General features: G+C 44.4%; 1 protein-coding gene and 2 pseudogenes across 2 annotated transcripts in view; 1 reads left to right on the plus strand and 2 right to left on the minus strand.

Annotated features, from left to right (window-relative positions):
- Positions 1-474: 474 nt before the first annotated feature.
- SPECC1 (sperm antigen with calponin homology and coiled-coil domains 1) overlaps positions 475-23,312 on the plus strand; it is a 138,065-nt gene continuing 115,227 nt past the window's right edge. For both annotated transcript variants that reach the window (XM_087825807.1, XM_087825808.1), the window contains exon 1: positions 475-581. In XM_087825807.1, the coding sequence (XP_087681933.1) occupies positions 542-581 (40 nt within the window). In that variant the 5' untranslated portion in view covers positions 475-541. The remainder of the gene's footprint in view (positions 582-23,312) is intronic.
- LOC107524509 (small ribosomal subunit protein uS9 pseudogene) lies at positions 3,701-4,136 on the minus strand (annotated as a pseudogene).
- On the minus strand, positions 18,875-22,969 carry LOC107524511 (S-formylglutathione hydrolase pseudogene; annotated as a pseudogene).

Below are 23,312 nucleotides of genomic sequence, written 5' to 3' on the forward strand. Positions count from 1 at the left end.
CTCACTCACTCACTCACTCACTCACTCACTCACCCCCCCAGCGCCTGTCCTGCCCCGCCTCGGGTGTGTCTCCTCCTCATGGATCTAGGATGTCACGCGCGCGCATGGGAGTTTGCCTTTCGGGTGGCTCTGGCTCGTGCCCGCAGCGGCATCTCCCAGCGGTGCCCAGCTGCAGTTCCCCGCGCCGGCCCCTAGAGGCCTGAAGTCCGGCTGTGCGACCCTCCCACGCGTGGGAGGGGCTCGGGCGCTCCAGAGCGATATGCAGATGAGGTGGGCGGGGACATGCAGACGAGGTGGGCGGGTCGCGCCCAGCGGCGCTGTGGACCGAGGTGGGCGGGCGGTATGCAGATGAGGGGGCGGGCCCGCGCGGCGGGGAGCCGCTCGGCGCGCGGCGGGGCGAACGGGAAGGCGCCGGCCCTTTCTTTGACTGGAGCGGACCCGCCGGACGCGGCCGCCTCGCCAGCGGGAGCCGGCGCGAGCCGCCGCGCGGTGGACACGGCGTCCGAGGCCGGCCAGCCGGCCGCTGCCGAGTCGGCCGAGCATGGGCAACCACTTGGGGCGGCCTGAGGATCCCGAGCCAGGTCTGTGTGGTCGGCGGGGGTCGCGCCGCGCCCCCTCCCCAGCCGGCGCCCTTCCCCCACCCGCTCCCGCCGGCGGCCGCCTCGCAGCCCGCGGGCGCCCAGGGGCCGAGCGGAAGGTGAAGCTCCCGGGATGTGATTCTTGCCTTTGGAATGCGCTGATGGGGTTGTGAAATTACCTGTGCCTGCTCCGCGAGGAGGAAATGCCACTCACTGTGAACACGTACCCGGGAGCCCGGGGTCCCCGGCCCTGAGTGGGCGGGAGGGAGCCTGGCTGGGTGGCCCGAGCCGCAGGCCGGCGGAGCGGGCGGGTGGCCGGGCGTCTTCCGTGCCCTGGGTGGTGGGCTCGGTCTCCGCCTGCCCCGCACTGGGTGGTGGGCTCGGTCTCCGCCTGCCCCGCACTGGGTGGTGGGCTCGGTCTCCGCCTGCCGCCTACACCGAGGCCCCTGTACGGGGGAGGCGGTCCTTGCAGACTTTGCGAGGAAAAGTGTGACTTGGCGTCGCTTTCTGGTTTCTTGTCCACTCCGCTGTGCATCGTTTGCATGTCGCCCACTTTCTGGAGTCCCGTGGAAGGCGCTGACCCGTCAGCAGATCTGTTACTCGCGGTCAGACCGCGCCCGGGTGCCGCTCACAGCCGCGCCTGCCCGGACCCCAGGGCGCCGGCCGGCCAGCCTCCCCGCAGAGGCGCGCGCGGGAGAGGGCGCTGGGCTGCGGGCTTCGCCCGGCCGCGCGGATGCCGACGCCGATGCCCGCCGCGGCGCTGCGTTTGGGGACAAAGCCGAGCATTTATGCACTGCCGCGCGAGACAAGTGGGGTTTGATCTAGCCTCAAAAGCCGCGCCTTGGCTGGCTGGGGAGAGGTGGTCGGCCTAGGGCTTGGAGTCCTGGCTGGCAGGTGACAGGTGTGTGTTCTCCGTGACGGGGCCGGAAGTCTAAAGAAAGGTTTCACGGGGGTGACTTTTAGATTTGCGCTTGAGTGAGGAAATGAGGCTCTGAGAGGTGGAGCAGTTAGTCCAAGGGACTTACTCCTTGAAGCGGGAGCAGTTTTCTAGTGAAGACCTTGGTCGTGCCTCAGGTCCCCGCTCCGGTCCCCGAGCGGCCGTCCTGGCGGGGAGGCCGGGCAGGCGCAGGACCTGCCGCGGGGCTGCGGGCCGAGGTGCGCCCTGGCGGTTGGTACACCGGACAGTGCAACACCGGGATCAGAAGCTGCCCGCCCCACGGGTTACTGTGAAGAAAAGTTTTACAGAGGGGGCCACAGCCTAGATTCCATAGGGGTTACTCTCGGAAGTACGCAGCACTTACCCAAACTTCTTTGGGCATAATAACCAGTATTTGCAAAATAATGTCTTTGTCATGAACAGCCTTGTGATAAACTGTTAGGTAAAAAGGATCTGTAACGTTTTAAAAACACCTCTCACTAGTATGCAACTGCCCAGGTACTGTGAAAACCCCTGTGTGTTATTTGCTTTGTGTCAGAATTGTGGAGAGACTGTCCCCTTGTTAGAGCTTTGAGAACCACTTGGGTGCTTGTGTTCTGATTTCTAAGGGACCATGTTTTTTAAAGCACTCTAATGGGTCGGACATGGAAAGGAGACTTATGCCAGTGGCTTATTTTATTGCATCTTTCAAAGAGTGCATATCATTTCAGAATGGGAACAGTCTGATATGCTGCAAATAAGATTAGAAAAATCTTAGGAAAGACTAAGTGCTGGACTATAGTTGGCTGAAAGTGTGGGTATCATTTTAACTGGTCTCTTAATGCTGTGATGAAGTGCTACAGTGCATCAGTGAGATCCCGGAAGTTAGAGCGTTGTTAAAGATTAACAGGTCTTCAGTCTGCTCTGCTGTGGGGGCTGGAATGAGGCAGTTGTGCTTTGGACTGGAATCAGGACAAGTGCTTCAGTGGGTCATCAGAGCAAGGGATCCAAAGATGAGTGGTGCAGGTACAGGGTATGTTGAGGGAGGCCCGATGAGGCAGGAACAACACCCAAGTTTGATTTTTACAGTTCCTGTATTGTGTTGGTTTTGTTCTTTGAGACACCCGTAAACAGAATTAGGAATAAATGAGGTTTATTGGAGAGTAATATCTGAGAAAGAAGAAAGGAAAGCTTTAGACCATGATGCAGACCCAACACTTAAGAAAGGAAAGCAGGGAGGCAGCAGGCTTGGGTGGGGAGGTCCTCAGAACAGACCACCGTTAGAGGAGTCTCAGGTCGGGCGGAAATGGCCAGTCCTAGTCCTCTTGCTGTGGTTGGTTGCAGATGGAGGCTGCCTGGGAAGAATGGGCCTTCAGCTCAAAAGCCAAGTTGAGTCCTAGGATCCTGGTGACACTAACGGCTGTCAGCTAACTCAGTCCTTGCAGCTGAATGCCAAGTTATGTCTTGAATAGAGATCCAAGTGGCACACCTCATGGCTGGCTTCCCCAGGACCTCAGTTGCTTGGGCAGGAGTGGTGGCGGTCTATTTAAAGGGTAAATGAGGTAAAATCCTCATCTTAAACCTCCCCTCCCCCCTTCACTTAAAACAGTCGGAACTGCCCAGTCTCTTCAGGCGGACGCTCCCCATCCCCTCGGGGGCACACCTGAGGCAGAAGGCAGGTGTTCAGCTGCTGCCTCTTTTCTAGCCCTGGTATTGGCTGTGGTAGCAGCAAGATTCCTTTTTGGTGGTGTTTGCGATCCTCTGAGTTGTGTCATTGTAACTTACTGTGGTGTTGAACAGTGGACAAGAGAAATACGAAAACTTGCATGAATGAGGGCAGCTAGAGTCAGAACATGTTGATGACCACGTCTCTTGCTTAGAAGGTCCCAGTTAACTCCTTCAGTTTCCAACCAGTTTGTCGGTGTTTGCATTGTCAGAGAGGGCTGCTGGGTGTAGTTGTGCAGGTTGTGCACTGTTTAAAGGCATCTGGGAACAGGGATGAGTGGGCCCAGTTGGGGTTGTATCAGTCCAGAGGAAAAGGTGCCATTGCACTTTTGCCTTTTTATATTCACACAGAGGTGCCCAGTGTGTTAAAGAGGTCTTGGTAGACGGTGAGCTTAGCAGGCTTTCCCTACCATCACTGCTAGCTGCTGCTTTTATTTTTTTCCACGACCATTGTTTATTATATAGGTGAACCTAGGTAGGCTTATTGGTAGGATTTCTGGGAGCAAGCACAGGCACCAAAAGCTCCAAACTTTTTGGATTCTCAGTGATGGGGATAAGCTACCAGCAGGGGCAGGTCGTACTGGATAAAATGTCTTCCATCTCCTTCTTGGAAGCCTCATCCACATGTTTCTGGTAGTAGGCCACTAGGGCTTTGGAGATGGACTGATGGATTGCATAAATCTGGGCCACATGACCACCACCCTTCACTGGATTTGGATGTCCACCCTGGCAAATCACTCCTTCCCCAGAAGCAGAACAGGTTCCACTGACTTGTATTGCAGTGTGGGCGGCTGGATCATCTCCAGGGGCTGCCCATTCACCTTGATGAGGCCATTGCCCCATTTGCCATGTGCCACAGCTCTGGCCATCTTGCATCAGAAGACCTACAGGCGCTGCAGAAGACCCTTGGATGTCATGGCTGCGAGCATGCACAAGAGATCCTCACCATGTGGCCCTGACAGTGGAAAAGCTCACTACTAGCTTCTTACTATTTGCTTTAAATTTGCATGTATGTGTTTAAACAGTGAATTCAAGTGATATGAAACAAAAGTAAAAGCTTCTTCCCATACTCCCTCAGGTCCTACTATGTATTTGCCATAGTTCATGCTAATTGTGGTTAAAGAGGAATCCCAAAATAGTCATGAAAAGTTCATTTAGCACTGGCAGGTGTTGCTCAGTGGTTAGTGCGTACCTCATCCCCCACCCCACCCCACCCCACAAGTTCAATTCCCAGTCAGAGGCACATAACCTGGGTTGCAGGTTTGATCCATAGCCCCTGTTGGAGCACATGGGGGAGGCAGCTAATTAATGTGTCTCACATCGATCTCTCCGCCCCCCTCCTTCTCGCCCCCTCTCACCCTCACCCCCCTCCTTCCTTTCCTCTCTCTCTAAAAATCAATGGAAAAATATCCTCAGGTGAGTAACTAAAAAAAAAAAAAAAAAAAGTTGATTTATTGCCCTGGCTGGGTGGCTTAGTTGGTTGGAGCATCGTCATGTGCACCAAAAGGTTGCAGGTTCAGTTCCCAGTTAGGACACATACCTAGGTTGTAGGTTTGATCCCCACTCAGGGCAAGTATGGGAGGCAACCGATTAATGTACTTCTCTCACACTGATGTCTCTGTCTCTCTCTCCCCTTCTCCTCTCTCTCTCAAATCAATAAAAATATCCTTGTGTGAGGATTTAAAAACAAACAAACAGTTGATTTCTTCCTCATGTCAAAGCCTGGGTGGCAGCCTAGGTAGTTGTAGGTGTTAGAGCCTGAGGCTGGTGAACATTGGTCTTCAATGCCTGGCTTCCAGCTTGTACTGGATCTGCCAGCCGTCAGGAAAAGAGAACAAGTTTGTGGAGTATCCTGTAGGTTTTAGGGGCCTGGCCTAGAAGTTGTGCAAATAGTTTCCGCCCACATTCCACTGGCCAGGCCGTCATATAGCCCCACCTGGATGCTAAGGGGTTAGACAATGTCTCTGTGGAGTGCCAAGCAGAGGAGAGCAGCAGTCTTTTTCCAGACATGATGACTACCCTCAACCACATTTGTGGCAGTATTTTATTACAAAGTTTCAATCAGAAAAATTGAAAGGCTAATATAGGAAACACCCACATACCCACCACCTAGATTCAGCAATTAACATTTCGCTCTATTCGCTTTATTTAGAGATCTCTCCACCTGTTTTTCCCTCTCTCCATCCATCAGTCCATCTTACTTTTTTATGCCTTTCAAAGAAATGGTGGCTATCTCTATAATTCTACACCATATGCTATATCTGTACTGTTTCTTGACTTACTGACTTTCAAGGCTATCTACTAATCCTTACTCTGGAAGTTGAGGGATTAAGTGCATTTTTGCTACTATATTCCTGTCCTCGCCCATTTCTACAAGTCATACTTAAATTTTCTAAATTTCTTATTAGTATAGTAAAATGCTAATGGTGCAGCACAGGTGATGGATATGTAATTATTCACTGTAAAATTTTTTCAAGTTTGCTGTATGAAATTTTTATTTAAAAAAACTTAAAAATTCTAAGGAAATCTTCTATTGCTTACCCCCTGTATTTCTTGACTAATCAACTTGCCCAGGTAAGTGAGGATCTGGTGTCCCTAAATTTCTTCTGCCTTTTCCCCAGCATGCTCTGTACCCTATTCCTGGTCTGCCCCTCAACCTTTTACATGGCCGGAACATTTTGTTCTGTAATTAGTATTATTAAGTCTTCTGTGCATTGTTTATAGGTTGATTTTAAAAGTTGAAAAACAACCAACATTTAAAGTATTAGGATTCCATAGGTATTATTTACTGAAAAACCAGGTAGTGCATTGAGGTTTACAGAGAAGGAAGTGTAATCTTACATTGCCTAACTTGTGATTAGCAACAGATGATGTTACTTTAAAAGAAAAATAGAAGGACTAAGGGGATTGGAAAGGAGTTGGTGCAAGTATTATAATTATTTACTTTTCAAATTACCCTAACATGCTTTTATCCTATTATCCAGCTTCTCGATATTATAGATTGTTACAGAGAATTATTTTCTTTTTGAAGACAAAGCACGGTGGTTAAGAGTTTGGGCTTTGGAACCAGACTGCCTGTTCATAATCTTAGTTTTCTCACTTTGTAGCTCTGAGACTTTGGCAAGTGGTTTAAGTGCTTTGTGCCTCAGTTTCTCCACCTAGAAAAGGGGATGGTAACGTACCTCATAAGGGTTGTTAAGGTGATTAATAGGTTAAAAGAGGTGAGGGGTTAGGACGGGCTCACGTAGGGCCGTAGTTCTTACTGTTCCCAGCCTTCCTTCTGACTTCATGTGTTAGTTTGGACTTGGTTGCCTTGCGGTCCTGTCTCCTTCAGGTTAGCCCTCTCCTTCTTGGGTCCCTGGTCAGGGCACATACAAGAAGCAACCAGTGGTGCAGAAGTAAGTGGAACAAGTTGATGTTTCTCTCTCTCCCTTACTCTCTCTAAACTCAATCAATAAAAAAATTTTTAAAAATGGTAACTGTTTCACTTTCTGTTATCACCTAGCACATTGTCTGACACATGGTTGGTTGGCACTTAGCAAATGTTTGTTGAATGAATGATTATATGAATAAGCAAAAAAGAAAATAATGCTAGAATTTTAAAAATCTAAGAGTAAGTTCTTTGTTAAAACTTTGAAGTAGATAAGTTAGACAGATTAAGAAAAAAAGATAACAAAATACGCATAATTAGCAATGCAAGAATATATAATCAGAGAAGATTTTCAAAAAGGACAAAAAATAGAAAATTTTGATGAAATTGAAATTTTCTCGGAAAACGAAACTTCTAAAATCAGTTCATGAAGAAATGAAACACTTGGACAGAAAAATAATCTTAGAAGACATCACAGAGTGACTGAGAAAATAGGTCTGGAAATAATTCTGAACTCAGATGATTTTATACGTAAAGTTTTTCAAATATAAGGAAAATATAACTTTTACAACATTTACTGTCATCCAGTGCATTATTTTCCAAAGATTACTATATGACAGAAGGTACAGGTAATGCTTTAAGGTATATCAGATGACTATTTCTTACTTTAATAATTTAAAATGTGTTAGAAAAATTGTAACTAGTACATTGAATCTGTCTTTGTTTGGGACAAGATTAGGTTAAAAAAAAAGTAACTCAATATTGAGCTTATGCAGAAAAATATTTAATATATATAAGACAGGTAAATGCAAATATAGCCAAAATTGTGAAGGTGATACTCAAGAGAAACTTAAAAAATATTTTGAAGTACAGAAAAGATGGAAAGCATTCCAATTTAACAAAAGAAGTACTAATGCTATTAAACTAGTTCATTCCAAAAGCACAATATTATATAATTAATTTAAAGTGTGTTAGACATCAATAAATTTAAAGACAAAAATTTTATCTTATTGTGTGCCAACGCATTTAATAAAATTTAATGTTTACCTCATAAACATTTAAACTTTTTAAAAAATATATGTTTTTATTGATTTTAGGGAGGAAGAGAGAGAAACATCAATCTAAGAGAAACACTGATCAGCTGCCTCCTGCATGGCCCCTACTGGGGATTAATCCCGCAATCTGGGCATGTGCCCTGACCTGACCAGGAGTTGAACTGGTGACCTTTTGGTGCTTGGGACAACGCCCAACCAACTGAGCCACACCTGCCATGGCTCCCTCATAAAGATTTAATAGGAATGAATGTACCCTTTCTTAAGATAATAAATAAAATGGCCTGATAGCCTCACACACCATGCTTAATAGGAAACTAAAAACATTCCTATAAAGGTCAGAAAAAAAATAACAGTGCCCATATAGGACATTGTTTTCAGATAGACTAATCAAAACAATAAGGTTAAGAAAAAAGTTTTTAAAAAATGAGGGAAATTAGCATTATTTGTAAGTACTGTAATTCTCTTGTTAGACTAGCCAAGATGAACAACTGAATAACTATTAGAAACAATGAGAATTCAGTAAGGCAACCAGCTTGGGAATGTATGTGTATGCATGTTGTTTGCATACAGATGTATGTATAACAGTAGCTTTCTTTATGTTAGTAATAAGCATATATGATGGTTTTCTAAAAGGTCACATTCACAGTATGAGCAAAGTCCATAAAACCTGGGGGAGAAATCAGGAATGTGTAAGGCGTCTGAGAGAGACTCAGCTCTACTCAGAGGGTAGATTTGAGTGGCGATGACATAGATGTCCTCTGTTATGTGGAGGACTGTTCTTCATATGTTGTAGGTTTTTAAAATCAGAAATAGTTGCTAAATTTTGTCAGATGCCTTTTGGGCATCTACCCTGATGTTACAATTTTTCTTTTTAAACATAAAGATTTGATGGATTTGACATTTTTCACTTCATAATGAAATTTTAAGTCAGGTTTTTCTGAATTCCCCATTTGGAATTTTTTTTTAAATATGAAAGGTGTGAACTAGCAGCGTAAGTTTTTATTGGTTGCTTTTAAAAATTTTTTTTCCTGGTTGTTTCTGCTGTATATGTAAAAAGGGGTGTGTGTACAAGGTTAGTTTTATAGTCACTGCTAAGTGATATTCTGTGACTTTGTTTTTATTTTTTATATTTTTGCAATTTAAAACTTCTGAATTGTTTATTTCTGGATTTTTTTTCATAGCTCCTTTCTGTGTACTTAGTCACTCTTTAGCTTATTGCTCTGCATTCATAGTTTTTTAAATTCATTTCAAAGACACAAGCCAGTATCTTCAACAGAAGTCTCCTTGACTTCATCATCTACCTTCATGAGGTACATTTTCTATTTTTAAAATGTTTTTATTTTTTAACTTAAGTGCACATACAATATTCTATTAGTTTCAGGTGTACAACATAATGATTAGACATTTATATCACTCTAATAAATTTAGTACCCATCTGACACCATACACAGTTTTACAGTATCATTGACTGTATTCCCCATGCTGTGCTTTACATCCCCGTGTCGGTGCTGTAACTATGAATTTGTATTTCTTAATCCCTTCCCCTTTTTTACTCCTCTCCTAACCCTCCTCCCATCTGTCAACTGTCAAAATGTTCTCTGTATATCTATGAGTTGTTTCTGTTTTGTTTATTTTGTGTGTGTTTTTAGATTCACATGTAAGGGAAATTATATGGCATTTGTCTTCTTCCATCTGACTTATTTTGCTCAGTACAATACCTTCTACGTCCATGTATGTTGTTGCATATGGCAAGATTTCATTCTTTTTTATGTCCAAGGCATATTCTATCTTATATTTGAACCACTTCTTTTTTATCCATGCCCCCTCCACTGGGAATCAGGCCCAAAACCTGGGCATGTGCCCTAACCGGGAATCGAACCACTATCTCCTGAATCATAGGCCGATGCTCAACCACTGAGCCGTGCCAGCTGGACCACCTTATGTCTTTTGACTGGAGCATTTAATCTATTTACATTTAAAGTATTTGTTCATAGATATGTAGTTATTGCCACTTTATTTGTATTTTTTATCTTTTTTTTCCTTCTTACTCTTCTTGAAGAAGTCCCTTTGACATTTCTTGTAATACGTGTTCGGTAATGACGAAGTCCTTTAGCTTTTTCTTGTATGGGAAGCTCTTTATCTGTCCTTTGATTCTAAATAATAGTTTCGCTGTGTAATCTTGTATGTTCTTGCTTTTCATCACTTTGAATATTTTGTGCCAGTCCCCTCTGTCCTATAAAGTTTCTGTTGAAAAATCAGCTGACCGTCTTATGGGAGCTTCTGTGTAGGTAACTACCTGCTTTTCTCTTGTTGCCTTTAAGGTTCTTCTCTCTTTGTCTTTTTAACCTTTGGCATTTTATTGGGTGTGGGTCTTTTTGGGTTTATCTTGTTTTGTACTCTTTGTGCTTCCTGGGCTTGTATGTCTAATTCCTTTAACAGGCTGGGCAAGTTTTCTGTCATTATTACTTCAAATAGGTTTTTAATTCCTCGCTTTCTCTCATCTCCTGGTGTGAACGTTGGTACACTCTATGCTGTCCAACAGACCCCTTAAATTATCCTCGTGTTTTTTTTAAAGTTCTTTTTGCTGTTCTGATTGGGTGTTTTCTGCTACTTTATGTTCCAAATTACTGATTTGGTCTTCTGCTTCATCTAATCTACTGTTGATTCCTCTAATGTATTCTTCATTTCAGTTATTGTATTCTTCATTTCTGCCTGGTTCTTTTTATGGTTTCCATGTCCTGTTTTATGCTGTTGAAATTCTCACTAAGTTCCTTCAGCATCCTATAACCATTGTTTTGAACTCTGTATCAGGTAGATTGCTTGCCTCCATTTCATTTAGCTCTTTTTCTGGAGATTTCTCCTGTTCTTTCATTAGGGGGCATGTTTCTTTGCCTTCGCATTTTGGCTGCCTCCTGTGTTTGAATCTATGTAGTAGGTAGAGCTGTTATATCTCCCTGTCTTGGGAGAGTTGCCTTATGTAATAGGTGTCCTGTTGTGCTCAGTGGCATAGTCTCCCTGGTTACCTGAGCGGGGTGCTCCAAATGTGTCCCTTGAGTGGGTTGTGTGTGCCCTCCTATTGTAGTTAAGCCTTGATTGCTGTTTGGAGTGTGACTTTATATTTTTAAACTTTTATTTTTTAAAATTTATTTTTATTGTTGAAAGTATTACAGATGTCCCCCTTTTTCCCCCATTGATCTCCTCCACCCTGCATCTGCCCCCTCCCCCATGCCTTCAGCACTTGATTGTCTGTGACCATGGGTCATGCATATGTGAATGTAAGTCTATGATTAATCTCTCCCCACCCACTCCCCCACCCCCGCCTTCCCTCTGAGATTCGTCAGACTGTTATTCCATGTTTCTGTGTCATGCTTCAGCTGCTGCCCTTGGGAGCCCAGCCGGCCCTCTCCCACCTCCATACTTCCTACCAGTCTCCACTTTAGGTCCTGGGTTATAAAGGTTCTCTCCAGCTAGTCTTCAGTTGATTATTCAGGATGGTTTTTCTATATTTTAGTTGTAATTCCAGTTTGGTCCTGGGAGAGTGTCAGTGTAGCTTCCACTTAATCTGCCACCATCTTGGAATCTCCTACTTTTAAACTTTTAAACTTTTAAACTTTCTAATTCATTGAAGTGTTTTGAGGATGGAGGTGACAGAGGTTTCACCTGTTGAGTGTATGGTCCAAATGTGCATTAGGTATGAGATTTCTAGTCTGTTGAATTCTATTTTACTTTTTAAAAATGTTTATATATGGCTCCCATCAGATGAGACCAGCTTATGTTGTGGAGCCATAAAGGGAGCATGAAAACATGGAGAAGTTTAGAGGTTTCAGTGTATCCTATTGAAGACTTTGCCATTCCATGACAAAGCACTCTGATAGGACAATCCTCCAACTGGACCCAAGCAGTCGGGCATTTTTACCCTTGTCATGCCCTAGTTTGTCTTGCCACCTTCCCACCCAGCCCTCTGGCATCCCGCTTTACTTGAATGTTGTACAAGAGTTGGTTCTTTTCCAGCTGAGTAAGAACCACTTGAGAATCCTTACTGGTCTTACTCATCTCCGTGGCTCCTAACACTCTGCAGAGGCCCTAGCAAAAAGGAGGGTTTTAGTGAATCGATGGCAGCTGTCCCTTGTATTTCCAGGAAATTTTTGAATTCTCGGCATAAAGGAGGCTTGATATTTTAAAATCAGTGTGGTTGGCCAAATATTTAAAATTGAGATAAAAAGATCACTTAATATTATGAACTTCAGGAAAGCTTCTTTCACAGAGTTTTTTCGCATTCCACCTCACTACAAATATAACCTAGACATGCTGGGCCAATGACTCCCCCCAGGGATGGCATAGGGAACAAGACGACTCGCTGTCTCCTTTCATCCCTGCCAGAGGGACTGAACACAGCCCACCATCCCCATTTCCCTCTGCCTCTCACAGCTCGTATCTATTAGTAAATATTCTTACCAGTATCCCCTGCCTCTGCTTATGTTTTTAACCCTTGCTCTGTTACTTCAGAAAAATTGGTTTTTTTCCCTTAACTCTTTATGCCCTAATTTCTAGCTACTTGTTCCAAACTGAACCTAATTATGGAAAAGTGTTAAAGATTAGGGATTATGATAAAACTGGAAAAGTAGTCATAAATTTTGACGTGAAACTATATCCAATGAAGAACTAGTGCCAACAACCCCAAAGCCCTTGAAAATCCCCTTTGTTTTGTCTGCCAGAGAATTCATCTCCTTCCTCTAATTGGTCTTGCTTTTCTCTCTAGCACCAGTAGCCAGAAAAAAAAAAAAAAATCTTGGAAGGTTAAATTATCAGTAGTCTAACCTTCTGATTTATCAACAGATAAACAAAGAGCCTATTCATAGTGGTCATAGAACTGTTATGAAAGTAATGTGTATAGTTTTATTTTGGTCTCCTCTACTCTCCCTTCAGTCTGAATACAGTACATTGTGCCAGCGTTACATGGAATCATATGATTGCAGAGGGGACCAAAGATATGGCAAAGCTGTCTCTGCAAGGCTGACAAAGGGGCCGTCTGGGGGAGGGTCTGCGTGTGTGTGTTTTGTTTCCATGTGTGTTTGTGTTGCTGTATCCCTGACAGCCTAACCGTTATGACATTCTGCTCTGTACTTTATGCCTTGGTAGGGTTTTCAGTCAGTAATTGTGATTAAGAAAGGAGAGTGAAAATCAAGAGATAACAGTAATTGGATCAGTGATTGCATATTAATGTAAACTGTATATTAAAATAACCTCTTTTTTATGAAAAAATTCTGGTATCCAGAGCCTTCTGCTAACCATTTTGGATACAAAATAGTTCTTAAAGTATTATAACCATCCCCTTTTGTTTACTATTTTCCCATTACTCAGGTCATCACTGTCAATGTCAATTCTGTTACCAGCCTTGACTCTGGGGGTGCCCTGGGGGCTTCTGATGGCTGTGGTCAGACCACACTAGGGTCATATGCTTGTCAGCATTCTGGACTTCCTTCCTTTATCATCTGCTGCCTCTAATCTGTTCCCTCGAGCCTAGAAACCAGTAACTAAAGCTGCCAGAATTGTGTGTAAACCAGAAGTGCTGCTTCTAATAATAAAAGGGTGAAGTTTAGGGCACAGACTTTTAGCTCCTCTGGAGACCTCTTGTTCCTGGTGAATGACAGTTTCTCAGGTAGCTGAATGGCTGCACACTTGCACGCTGATGCTCTGGTCCCCTGCCTTAGCACTCCCTGGAAATGCTCAGACCTCCTCTGTGTCCCTTGAGCCACACCACGCTCCTCCTCCTGCCCTTTGCAGGATGCTCCTCTCACAGAACTTGGCAGTTGATTCCTCTATAGCTTGACCATAAGACCCATTTTGTCCAGGGTGTCTCAGTTAACATCGATTGGGGATAAGTTTATTCCTATTATTTTCACTCTTAAAAGTGCCGCCCTTTGAAAGATAAATTATACCTTCTTCCCACTCATCCTTTCAGGCCTCCTCAGCTCAGAGGTCACCTCCCCAGGTACACCTTTTCCCCACCAGATAGGCTTCCCCTTATCCCCCCAGGGGTAAGGTCCTTTGTTCGCTGGGGCTGTTGAATAACCCCAGTTTGGCTGGGCTGAGCCAGAGTTGATGAGAAGTAGAGAAAATTAGGTTTCTTTTGGCATGAGGACCCTTGCAGGGCCAGACTGGGCGGGGTGAGGGGAAGGTGAGAAGCGAGGAGAAGAGAGAGAGGAAAGGTGGAAAAGTGCTGTGGACTTGGGTTCATAGGAAGGCTGCTAATGTTCCTGTGCACGTCGTCCCATGAGAAGTTTCCATCTAATCTACCCCCAAAGGCTGTAAGAGTCAGACATGTTTTAGAAATGAGACTGTGTGTAATGAAGGGAACCAATAGAGAGAGACTTCTGGTGAGGCTTAATTATAAGTGCATTACACAAAACAAACAGTTTCATTTTCCCTAGGTGATAGGTTGGAATATTAGACAAAAACTCAGGATTCAGAGACAGACATTCGAGGTTCATTTCTCCCTTTTTGACCTTGATGGGTTTTCATGATGACAAACGGAGTCGAGCTATATCGATGATGTCCCTTCCACCTTTAGAAGTAGAGGATGCTGTCCTATGCTTTGGAGGGGCTAGACTAGGAAGCATTTTGAATTTCTACAGAGGATTGTCTTTTTTCCCCCCAATTGTAGGCCAGAAAAGAAAACTTCCAAATAAGGATGTGTGAGCTACTCTGGGAAACAATAACTAAAATGCAAGTCCAGCCTTTGCCCTGGCATGAGAAGAATGCAGGCTAACTGACCTCAGGGTTTCTGTCTTATTTCATATTTAGGTGAAATGGTTAGCCTTGGCCACTATTTCCAAAGAAGTTTCTCTTCAGACTTTCAAGGTATTTGTGTAATACTGAGGTTATGCATGGTCTTTGAGAGTGTGGTGGCCACTTTTACCCATAAAACTGCCATGCTTAATTGTATGTGTACCAGGAGCAGTGCTTAAAAGCTAAGTTTAGAAAAGTTAAACTAGACTCACCAGTGGTTATGGTGGACATTCAGTAAATACCCCTCTCTACCACTGTCCCACATGTCGGGGGGCCACCCTCACCAGGTCAGCATCTGACCCTGAAGGAGAGGGGCGCTGGTGGTTTGATTCCCTGACGGCAGGACTCATGCTGCCTTCCAGGCTCCAGCTGTCGGGGTTATATCCCAGGATGGGAAATGTATGGTGCAGAGGGAATGAACAGAGCTGAGTGTAGAATTGTGTGTATACCGATTAAATCTTCCAATTATAGGCCAGTGGACGGGACACAAATCGGTAAACTTCATTTGCCTTACTGTGTCTTACAGTGTTTTGAGTGCGCATGCTTTGATGAGGCCTGAGCTCTCCCAGGTCACATTTCCTCCCCTCCCTGTAGTTCTTTGCCTTTCATGGACATTTATTTACCTGTCTGGCTCTGTAGGTATTTGAGTTGTGATCTCTGATTTTAAAAAGTAAGACTAATTAAAACTAAGACTAAATTACAATAAGTATTATTTTAAGATTAGGTGAATTAATTACATGAATATGCTACATATATGAGTTGAGGTTATAACAGATTGTCCTGGTTGCTTCCAAGGAAATAGGCCTTGATACAGAGATTGGGGAGCAGAGAGCTGGGGGTGCCCACGGAGCAGTACCTTTGCTGGTGCAGGCAGTGCCCGCGGACGTGAAATAGGATGCAGCAGCTCTCAATCTGTCCCGGGGGAGCTTGAACTAGGCTGGTCCCCATGGTTTTCCCACATGGAGTCCAGGTGGTCGGACCTTTGTGCCTCCGCCCATCAGCCATGGCAGGGTTTCAGAGGAGAATCTTTTTCTGGCTTTCCCCATCAGTCTTCCATTTTCCTTTATGAATTCTGCCCCGAATTGGCCTTCTGATACCCTGAAAGCAAATAAACATTCACCCAGTATTTTCTTCCTTAAAAAGTTCACTCTCAGGGAGTTGGCTCCATGGCCTGCACCTGACTGGCTGACTCAGGTCAGCACCAGGCCTTATTCCCACTCCTTCAATCCTTGCTGCCACCCTGGTCAGGGCCTGTTTCCCCAGGACACCTGGCTGGGACCTCATGGCCACCTCCTTTGTGCCTATAGCAGGGTGGGAGGGGAGGCTAGGTCACTGCTTGCCCTGCAGAGTGGACGGTGAGAGTTAGAGGCCTTGTGATATGATATATGTGAAACATATATGTGCTCCCCAGTTCCTGGCACAGCTCATAAAACCCTTGGAATTTCTGAGTGATAGGGTAAGAGGAGCGTCTTTTGTTACTCATAATAAGCCTCTTTCAACCATACTTGAGTTTATGCACTTGGAGAATGGGGGGCTGGTTGCCAGAGAAACCAACCAAGTGATTAGAGGGTTGGAACCCTCAGCCCCATCCCTGACCTCTGGTGGAAGGGAGGGGGTTTGGATATTGAGTTAGTTTAACCACCAGTGAGTCAGTGATTTAATCAAGCATGCCTACATAATGCCGCTTTCATAAAAATTATAAACAGTGGGATTTGGAGAGCTTTCAGGTTGCTGAGCACATCAGGATGCTGGCCGGACTGGGGGCGGAGGGGCATACCTGGAGAGGGCATGGAAGCTCCATGCTACCTCCCTTACCTTGCCCTATGCATCTCTGTCTATCTGGCTGTTCCTAGGTTGTTTCCTTAACCGATAATCTAGTAAGTAAACTTTTTCATGACTTCTGTGAGCTGTTATAACAAATTATCAAACCTGAGGCAGAGGTTGTGCAACCCCCCCCCCCCAAATTTATAGTTGATTGGCCAGAAGTACAGATGACAACCTGGGGCTTGTGACTAGCACCTGAAGTGGGGAAGTCTTGTGGACTGAGACCTTAACTGACCTTAACTCAGGGTGGTCAGTAGTGTCAAAATGGAATATAGGACACCCAGCTGGTATATCCAGAGAGTTGGAGAATTGGTCAGTGTGGGGAAACCCACACACTTGGAGTCAGAAGTTGGTGTGAGTACAGTGGAGAAACAGTTTATTTTTTAGGCCTCTTGAAGGTCTTGGGCCTCCCCTGCAGTCTGCTCAGCTCTGGCAGAAGGGCCCTGGCCAGCTGTTGGTGAGGTGCTATTTCCAGAGTGAAGTTTCTAGTGCGACTTGTTCACTGGGTGTAGCACCTCTGGTCTGGAGCCCCATGGAGAGGAGGGTTGAGCCCCCAGACAGGACCTAGGCATCCCTGGTTCTTGCCTTTAAAACCATCATCAAATTGTCAAATCCCCTCACCTCTTTCCCCTCGTCGTAGAACGTCTTCTCTAAGTCAGCCTGGTTCTTGGAGTTCAGACATTTGGTAATAAGTCTAAGTGCAAATCCCTCTTCATTAATTTTGCCTGGTAATTGGTGATCCCTTTTAAGTCTTTAAACCCATTTCTTTACCTCAGATTAAGTTTCCCCCATTGCTTTCTTCTTACCATCTGGCTTTCCCATCAAACTTATGTTGGAGCCCCGGCCGGTTTGGCTTACTGGTTGGAGCGTCGGCCCTCGGACCAAAGGGTCCCGGGTTCAGTTCCAGCCAAGGGCACACACTTGGTCACAGCCTCCAAACCCATGGGGTGTGTGCGGGAGGCAACTAGTTGATGTGTCTCTCCCACATCAGTGTCTCTCTCTGCCTCCCCCTCCCACTCTCTAAAAAGCAATGGAAAAAATGTGCTTGGGCGAGGGTTAAAAACAAAAAACTTACATTGGATCTTTTCATTCTTCCTCCATGTCTCTTAAAAAAACAATAATATTTATCATCACATTATCGTTTTTCTCAGAATTCTGAGTGAATTTCCTCAGTTGGTCTAACTCGCTGACTGGATTTTCTATGGTGTCCAGTATTGCTTGGTTGTCGGTATTTTGCATGTGAAAGCAATCTTTGCTGAGCCAAGTTTCCCCTGTTGAGATAGATGTTTTCCTTTCAAACCTTATTGAAAATATGGGTGGAGGCTTTCTGAAGATCTGTCACACACTGGCCTTGCTGAGTGAGCTGGGGACCACGACTGATTCACTCCTGGGAGTTTAGTGCTGCTGCGGCCTTGGTCCCCCAGCTCATCCCACCAGCATCCCTGACCAGAAGGAAGGAGCACCGCTGGAGCTGTGGGCAGGCGCTGGGGCTGCTCCCGCCGCTGGAGCTCAGGTTCCTTGCAGGGCGCAGCCTCTGGGCCGGCCTCTGCGGGTAGGGGTGGGAGCGCGTGTTGGATGCTCAGGAAGGGTAGGCTCCAGGGAGCATTCCACAGCCTTTTAGCTTCCCCTTCCGCATCATGCCACAGGGTTTGAATCCAGATGTGGATCAGACTACACAGAAAAGAGAACTACAGAACACGGCACATTGAATAGAGGATATTCCCTTCGTAAATTCAGCCCGGTTTAAACAATGCTTAGTCCCCTTGGCTTATGTAACTGTCCAAATTCTTGCAGATTCCTCGGGCTATACATTTTTTCTTCTTAACATGTAACAGCATGAGCCCTGGAGCAGAATTCCTGCAGTCTTATCCTGACTCCCTACTTACTGGCTGTGGGATTGCGAGCTGGTTTCTTAATTTCTTGCTTTGTTTCTCTCCGTAAAGTAGGGATAGTAGCACTTCCTTAAAGGAGTTCTCAGAACAATGCCTGGAAGGTAATAAGTGTCAAAAAATATTAATAAATGTTAACAAATAAATCAGTAATAACTGTTAATTAACTCCTTTTTCTTTCCCGCCTGCCTCCCATTTCCCCACCTTTCAGTCATTTTCAGTGATTTTCAGTGAAGTGGTGACCCACAGTTCACCTCCCCCGCCCTCACCTGGTGCCAACCCCAGGTGCTCTTGGTATAGTCCGGAGTTCGGGATGTGCCCTATTACTGCTGTAACAAATTCCCACAAACTTCCTGGCTGTGCGGAGACACAGAGTTCTTATCTGACAGTTCTAAAGGTTAAAGGTCAAGGTGTTGGCAGGGCTGCGTTCCTTCTGGTGACTTCAGGGTGAATCCGCCTCCTTGCCTTTTCCAGCTTCTAAAGGCCACCAGCATTTTCTTTCCCTCTGCCTTCGAGTTTATCTCTGCAGCCCCTGGTTCTATCACCATGTCTCCTTTTTCTTTTCTTTCTTTTTTTTCCTGGTTTCATATATTCCTTCAGAAGGTGATTCACCTATAGAATGAAGCATTTTTAGTATGAAATACGGTGTTTTGAAATCTTTTTTTCCCCTGCAATTCTGTTTAGTACAATTTTTGTAATCCTGAAGAGATTCTCTTATCTGAAGTTTTTCAAGCACTCAGGTATTTTGGATGATGTCTGATGTGATCAGTGAAGAAGGTTGCAGTGAAGGTTGCAGTGAAGATTGCATAAGCCTCTTGTAAAAAACCAACAGCGGTTTTCTTTTCTGTATAGGCATCTGTGCAGTATCAGGTAGTAACTGTCCATCGGAAAGAAACTGGTCATCTTTTCCTTGATCAGTTAGTATGTGCAGCTGGGACCCTGGATAGGCCTTCAGAGATGTGTAGCAACATAAGCCTTCCATGTACTCCTGCCCTTTCCCTAACATCCACTAATGGCTTTTTTGTCCCAAGGACAGAACACTGGATTGCAAATTGGAGCAAATGCAGACTCAGATTTGTATTTTCTAGGATTCTTTAAAGCAAAGGTCAGAGCTCCATGGTCTCTCATGGAGTGTCCAAAGCAGACATCCTTTGGAATTGGCATTGATGAGTTGGGGAAGCTCCTTCATTATGTTATGGAAGAGTATGTTCTGTAGTTGGTTTTCCAAGGATCTTCAGTGGCATCCACATAAAACCCAGCACCAGTGCCAAAGTCCTAGCTCACGCCTTCTCCTTCAATACAGCAGCCATGAGGGCTGGTGTCTGGAGCAATGACCACAAGGCCATGTTCCGAGGCAGCCTGATGATGAGATTTTTTTCTTTTCTTTTTTAAAAGTATGTTTTTATTGACTTCAGAGAGAGGAAGGGAGAGGGAGAGAGAGATAGAAACAGCAATGATGGGAGTCATTGATCGGCTGCCTCCTGCACGCCCCCTACTGGGGATTGAGCCCGCAACCCGGGCATGTGCCCTGACCTGGAATCGAACCCTGACCTCAGTCCATAGGTTGACGCTCAACCACTTAACCATGTCGGCCGGGCAATGATGAGCAAATTTTGATATAAAATTCTGTTCTGTCACATTAAATCGGGCAGCCAACATAGTGCAGGGCGTTTTCCAGGTTCTGCCTTGGTGGTAAGTAGACAGCAGATTTCATCGTGCAGTTCGACTCAACACTGCCAACCCCAAAGCAGTTGTCGCTGGCATTCTGTTTCAGTGCTGTTCTTTCCTGCCTAACGGCTGCTTGCTTTTTGTATGCACCAAAGGGTCGATGGCCCTCCAGCTGGGGTGGGGAGAGAGAAGAGGCAGTCAGAACCAGAAGGCGGGGCCTCAGCCTTCATGTCTCACTTTTCTGTCTTTGACCTTCCTACCACCCTCATATAAGACCTTTGTGATTCCTTTGAGCTCACCGGATAATCCAAAGTAATCTCAATTCAAGACCCTTGACTTAATCATACCTGCCAAGACCCTTTGCCGTGCAGTGTTCACAGGTCGCAGGGTTTGGGATCTGGACACCTGCCGGGGGCGTTGTTCAGTCTGCTACAGGGAGGAAGGCATGCAGTAAGCTTTATTGAAGCACCCTCACTCCCACTGGGGCCCTAAGCAAAGAGGTGGGACTTGGACAAGGCAGCAGTATTTTTTCCTGTGGAATTGGGAACGGTTACAAGGAAGAGGGACATCAGCCGAGTTTTGAAGGATGAAGGACCTTTGCTGGGGTGGAAGGGTTTTAGGCAGAGGAAACAGCACTTGCCAAGAAAAGGAGTTGTGAAAGAATCCAGCATATTTAGGGACTTTAAATCTTTGATGCTGCCAGACATTAGGGAGGGATGGTAGGCAGAGAAATGTGTAGTTAAAAACAGTGCTGTGATGGGTTTGAAATGTTTTCTGTGAAGAGAAGGAACTAGTGGAGATGTTTTGGTGTTTTTTCTTAAAATATAAATGTTGTGTCTGATTATGTTAGTAATACATGTTAGTTTTACAGAAAATTAAGAAACTAAAGAAATGCACCTGGGAAATAAAAACCGCTCAGAAGTAATAACTCTTGACGTTTCTGTGTGGTGTGATTATGGAGCACGTGTGTGCGCTCATGCACGTGTACTTTTGCACAGTTAAATCATGTGGCATATTCAGATTCAGATCTTGGCTTTTTTATTTAACAGTGTATCATAAGGTTTCTTCATGTCATTAAATATTCCTAATTATTCTTAACATGTTCATAGTATTCTGTTGTATATATTATTGTAATTTATTTATTCCTTCTGTTGGATCCAATATTTTTCTCTGTTTTAAATAATTCTAATAAAGAAATCTGTGTTTAAGTTTCTGAATATATCCTTAGGCTAAATTCCTAGATAGATACTTACTTGGCTAAAATATAAGATTGTAAATCCCATGCTATGTATTTGTGTTTTTCCTAGAAGTATTATAAACTACGTAATGGTGTGTAGGAGAGTGTTGGTCTCACTGCAGCCTGCCAGAGTTATTATGTGCCTAAATAATTATCCTTAATTGGATAGGCAAAAAGGTATTTCATTGTTTTAATTTGTCTCCTGAACTGCATATATTTATTGGTCATTTTCCCTTGTGATGCCTATTCCTGTCTTTTCTTAGTGTTCCATTGGGGTTTTAATGTTATTTATTTTTTTGGTTAGTAGTACTACCAGTTCATTTCTATTATATTGTTGCAGATAATTTCTGCAGGGTTTGTTTTTTTCCTGGTAGTATATTGATTATAATGTTTTCTTAAAATACAGAAGTCTAAAACTTTTATGATGCAGATATGTTTTTTCCATTAGAAAGATTTTTCCCACCCAAAGGTCACATGTTTTGGGATTTCATAATCCATTTTTTAATGTTTAGTTTTTAATTTATTTGGATTGTACTGTGGTATATGATGTAAGAAAATGTATTTAAAACATTCAGCAATTATTCCAGCAGCATTTACTGAGCAAGATTTCTTTTCCTCGCTGATTCGAATTTGCTGTTTTTTATTTTATGTTAGCTACTTATATATTCTTGGATATATTTGCTGTTTTCTATATGCTGCTCCATTGATTACATGATTTTAATTGTTGTAGCTATGTAATATTTTAGTATCTGGTAAATCAGGTTTTCTTCATTGTAACTTTTTTTTACAATTTTTTTTTTTTAATCCTCTCCTGAGGATATTTTTTCCATTGACTTTTAGAGAAAGTGGGGGTTGGGGGGAGAGAAACATCGATGTGAGAGAGACACATCAATTGGTTGCCTCCCGCGTGTGCCCCAACTGGGGCCGAGGATTGAACCTGCAACCCAGGTATGTGCCCTTGACCAGGAACTGAACCCAAGATCCTTTGGTCCGAGGGCCAACGCTCAAACCACTGAGCCAAACTCGCCAGGGCCAATTTATTCTTATTTATTCTTGGAGTTACTTTATGTGGTTTCCAAAAAAGTCCAGTGTGAATTTTGGTGAAATTGCATTTCCCAGTATTGAGCCTTTCTTTCAAGGAATGTGATACATATTTTTATTCATTATCTTTTTTATTCTCTAGTAAAATTTAAACTTTCTATAAAGGGAACAATTGGATGATTGGGAAACAGTGGTATCACTGAGAGGGACAGGCACCAGGAAAGTCAGGAGGAGAGTTGAGAGGCAGCATAAAGTACTTACTTTTGGAAATTCTGAGTTTATGCCACAGGCACATCTGAGTGGTTCGTCATCGTCTGTGCAGCCGCTCTGTGTAGTGGGGAAGGTGGCTGTTGGTCAGTGGAGATGTTCTGTATTTTTTTGTAGGCTAAGTAGCCATCCTTGTGCCCTGCAGGATCTTCTTTCTGTAGAAGGCTTCCGTAGCAGTAACGTGTCTACTTACAAGTTTTCTCATTGCTGTTATCTCTGTGGATGGCCCTCGATCTTTCTGGAGACTTTCCTGAGTTTTATTTTCTCAAATGGGTCTCCCTCAGGATGGTACTTTTCAAGATTGTGGGATGAGATTGGCGTCACCCTAATTTTAGCAAAGCTGGTGTACTCTTTGTTGTTCTGTTCATGTTGTTTGTCCTACTGGGTTTGTGGCTTCATCTGTCTGCCCCGCTTTCTTCGTTTCCGACCCCACAAGCTCTATCAGAATGACCTGTCCTCTACTTACTTGTCTGCCTTCCAGACCCAGCTTCACTGTGGCCCTTTCTTGACCACCTCCTCTGACTCTCTGGGCTGGACCCAGTGTCCTTTTGTGCTCCCAAGGCTTCAGATTGACTTTTTCACTCTGTTTATTGCACTGCATTGAAATCATCCCCTGTGTGTCTGTTATGTACATTCCTACATCAGTACACCTTATACCAGTATGCCTGGTACACATAAAATACTTAGGAAAGGCTTATTAAATGCAAATAATCTGAGTTACACTCATGCCAGGATATAGAGATGGAGAGATTAAACAGGTGGTTGGAAATCTTAGAGCTACAGATTAATATTTGGGAATCATGCACATGGAGTGGCTATTTGAAGCTTTAGAAGCTGATTGTGAAAAGGGGAGCTGGAAAAGAAGAGTAGTCAGTAACTGCTCTGGGTATGTAGATGGTGTAGCTCAGCCCTGGTCCCGTCTTTTGGCCACAGCTATGACAGAATTGATTTTC

Source organism: Miniopterus natalensis, chromosome 17 (assembly GCF_054644295.1).
Source record: "Miniopterus natalensis isolate mMinNat1 chromosome 17, mMinNat1.hap1, whole genome shotgun sequence".
In the NCBI taxonomy this organism is placed as follows: Eukaryota; Metazoa; Chordata; class Mammalia; order Chiroptera; family Miniopteridae; genus Miniopterus; species Miniopterus natalensis.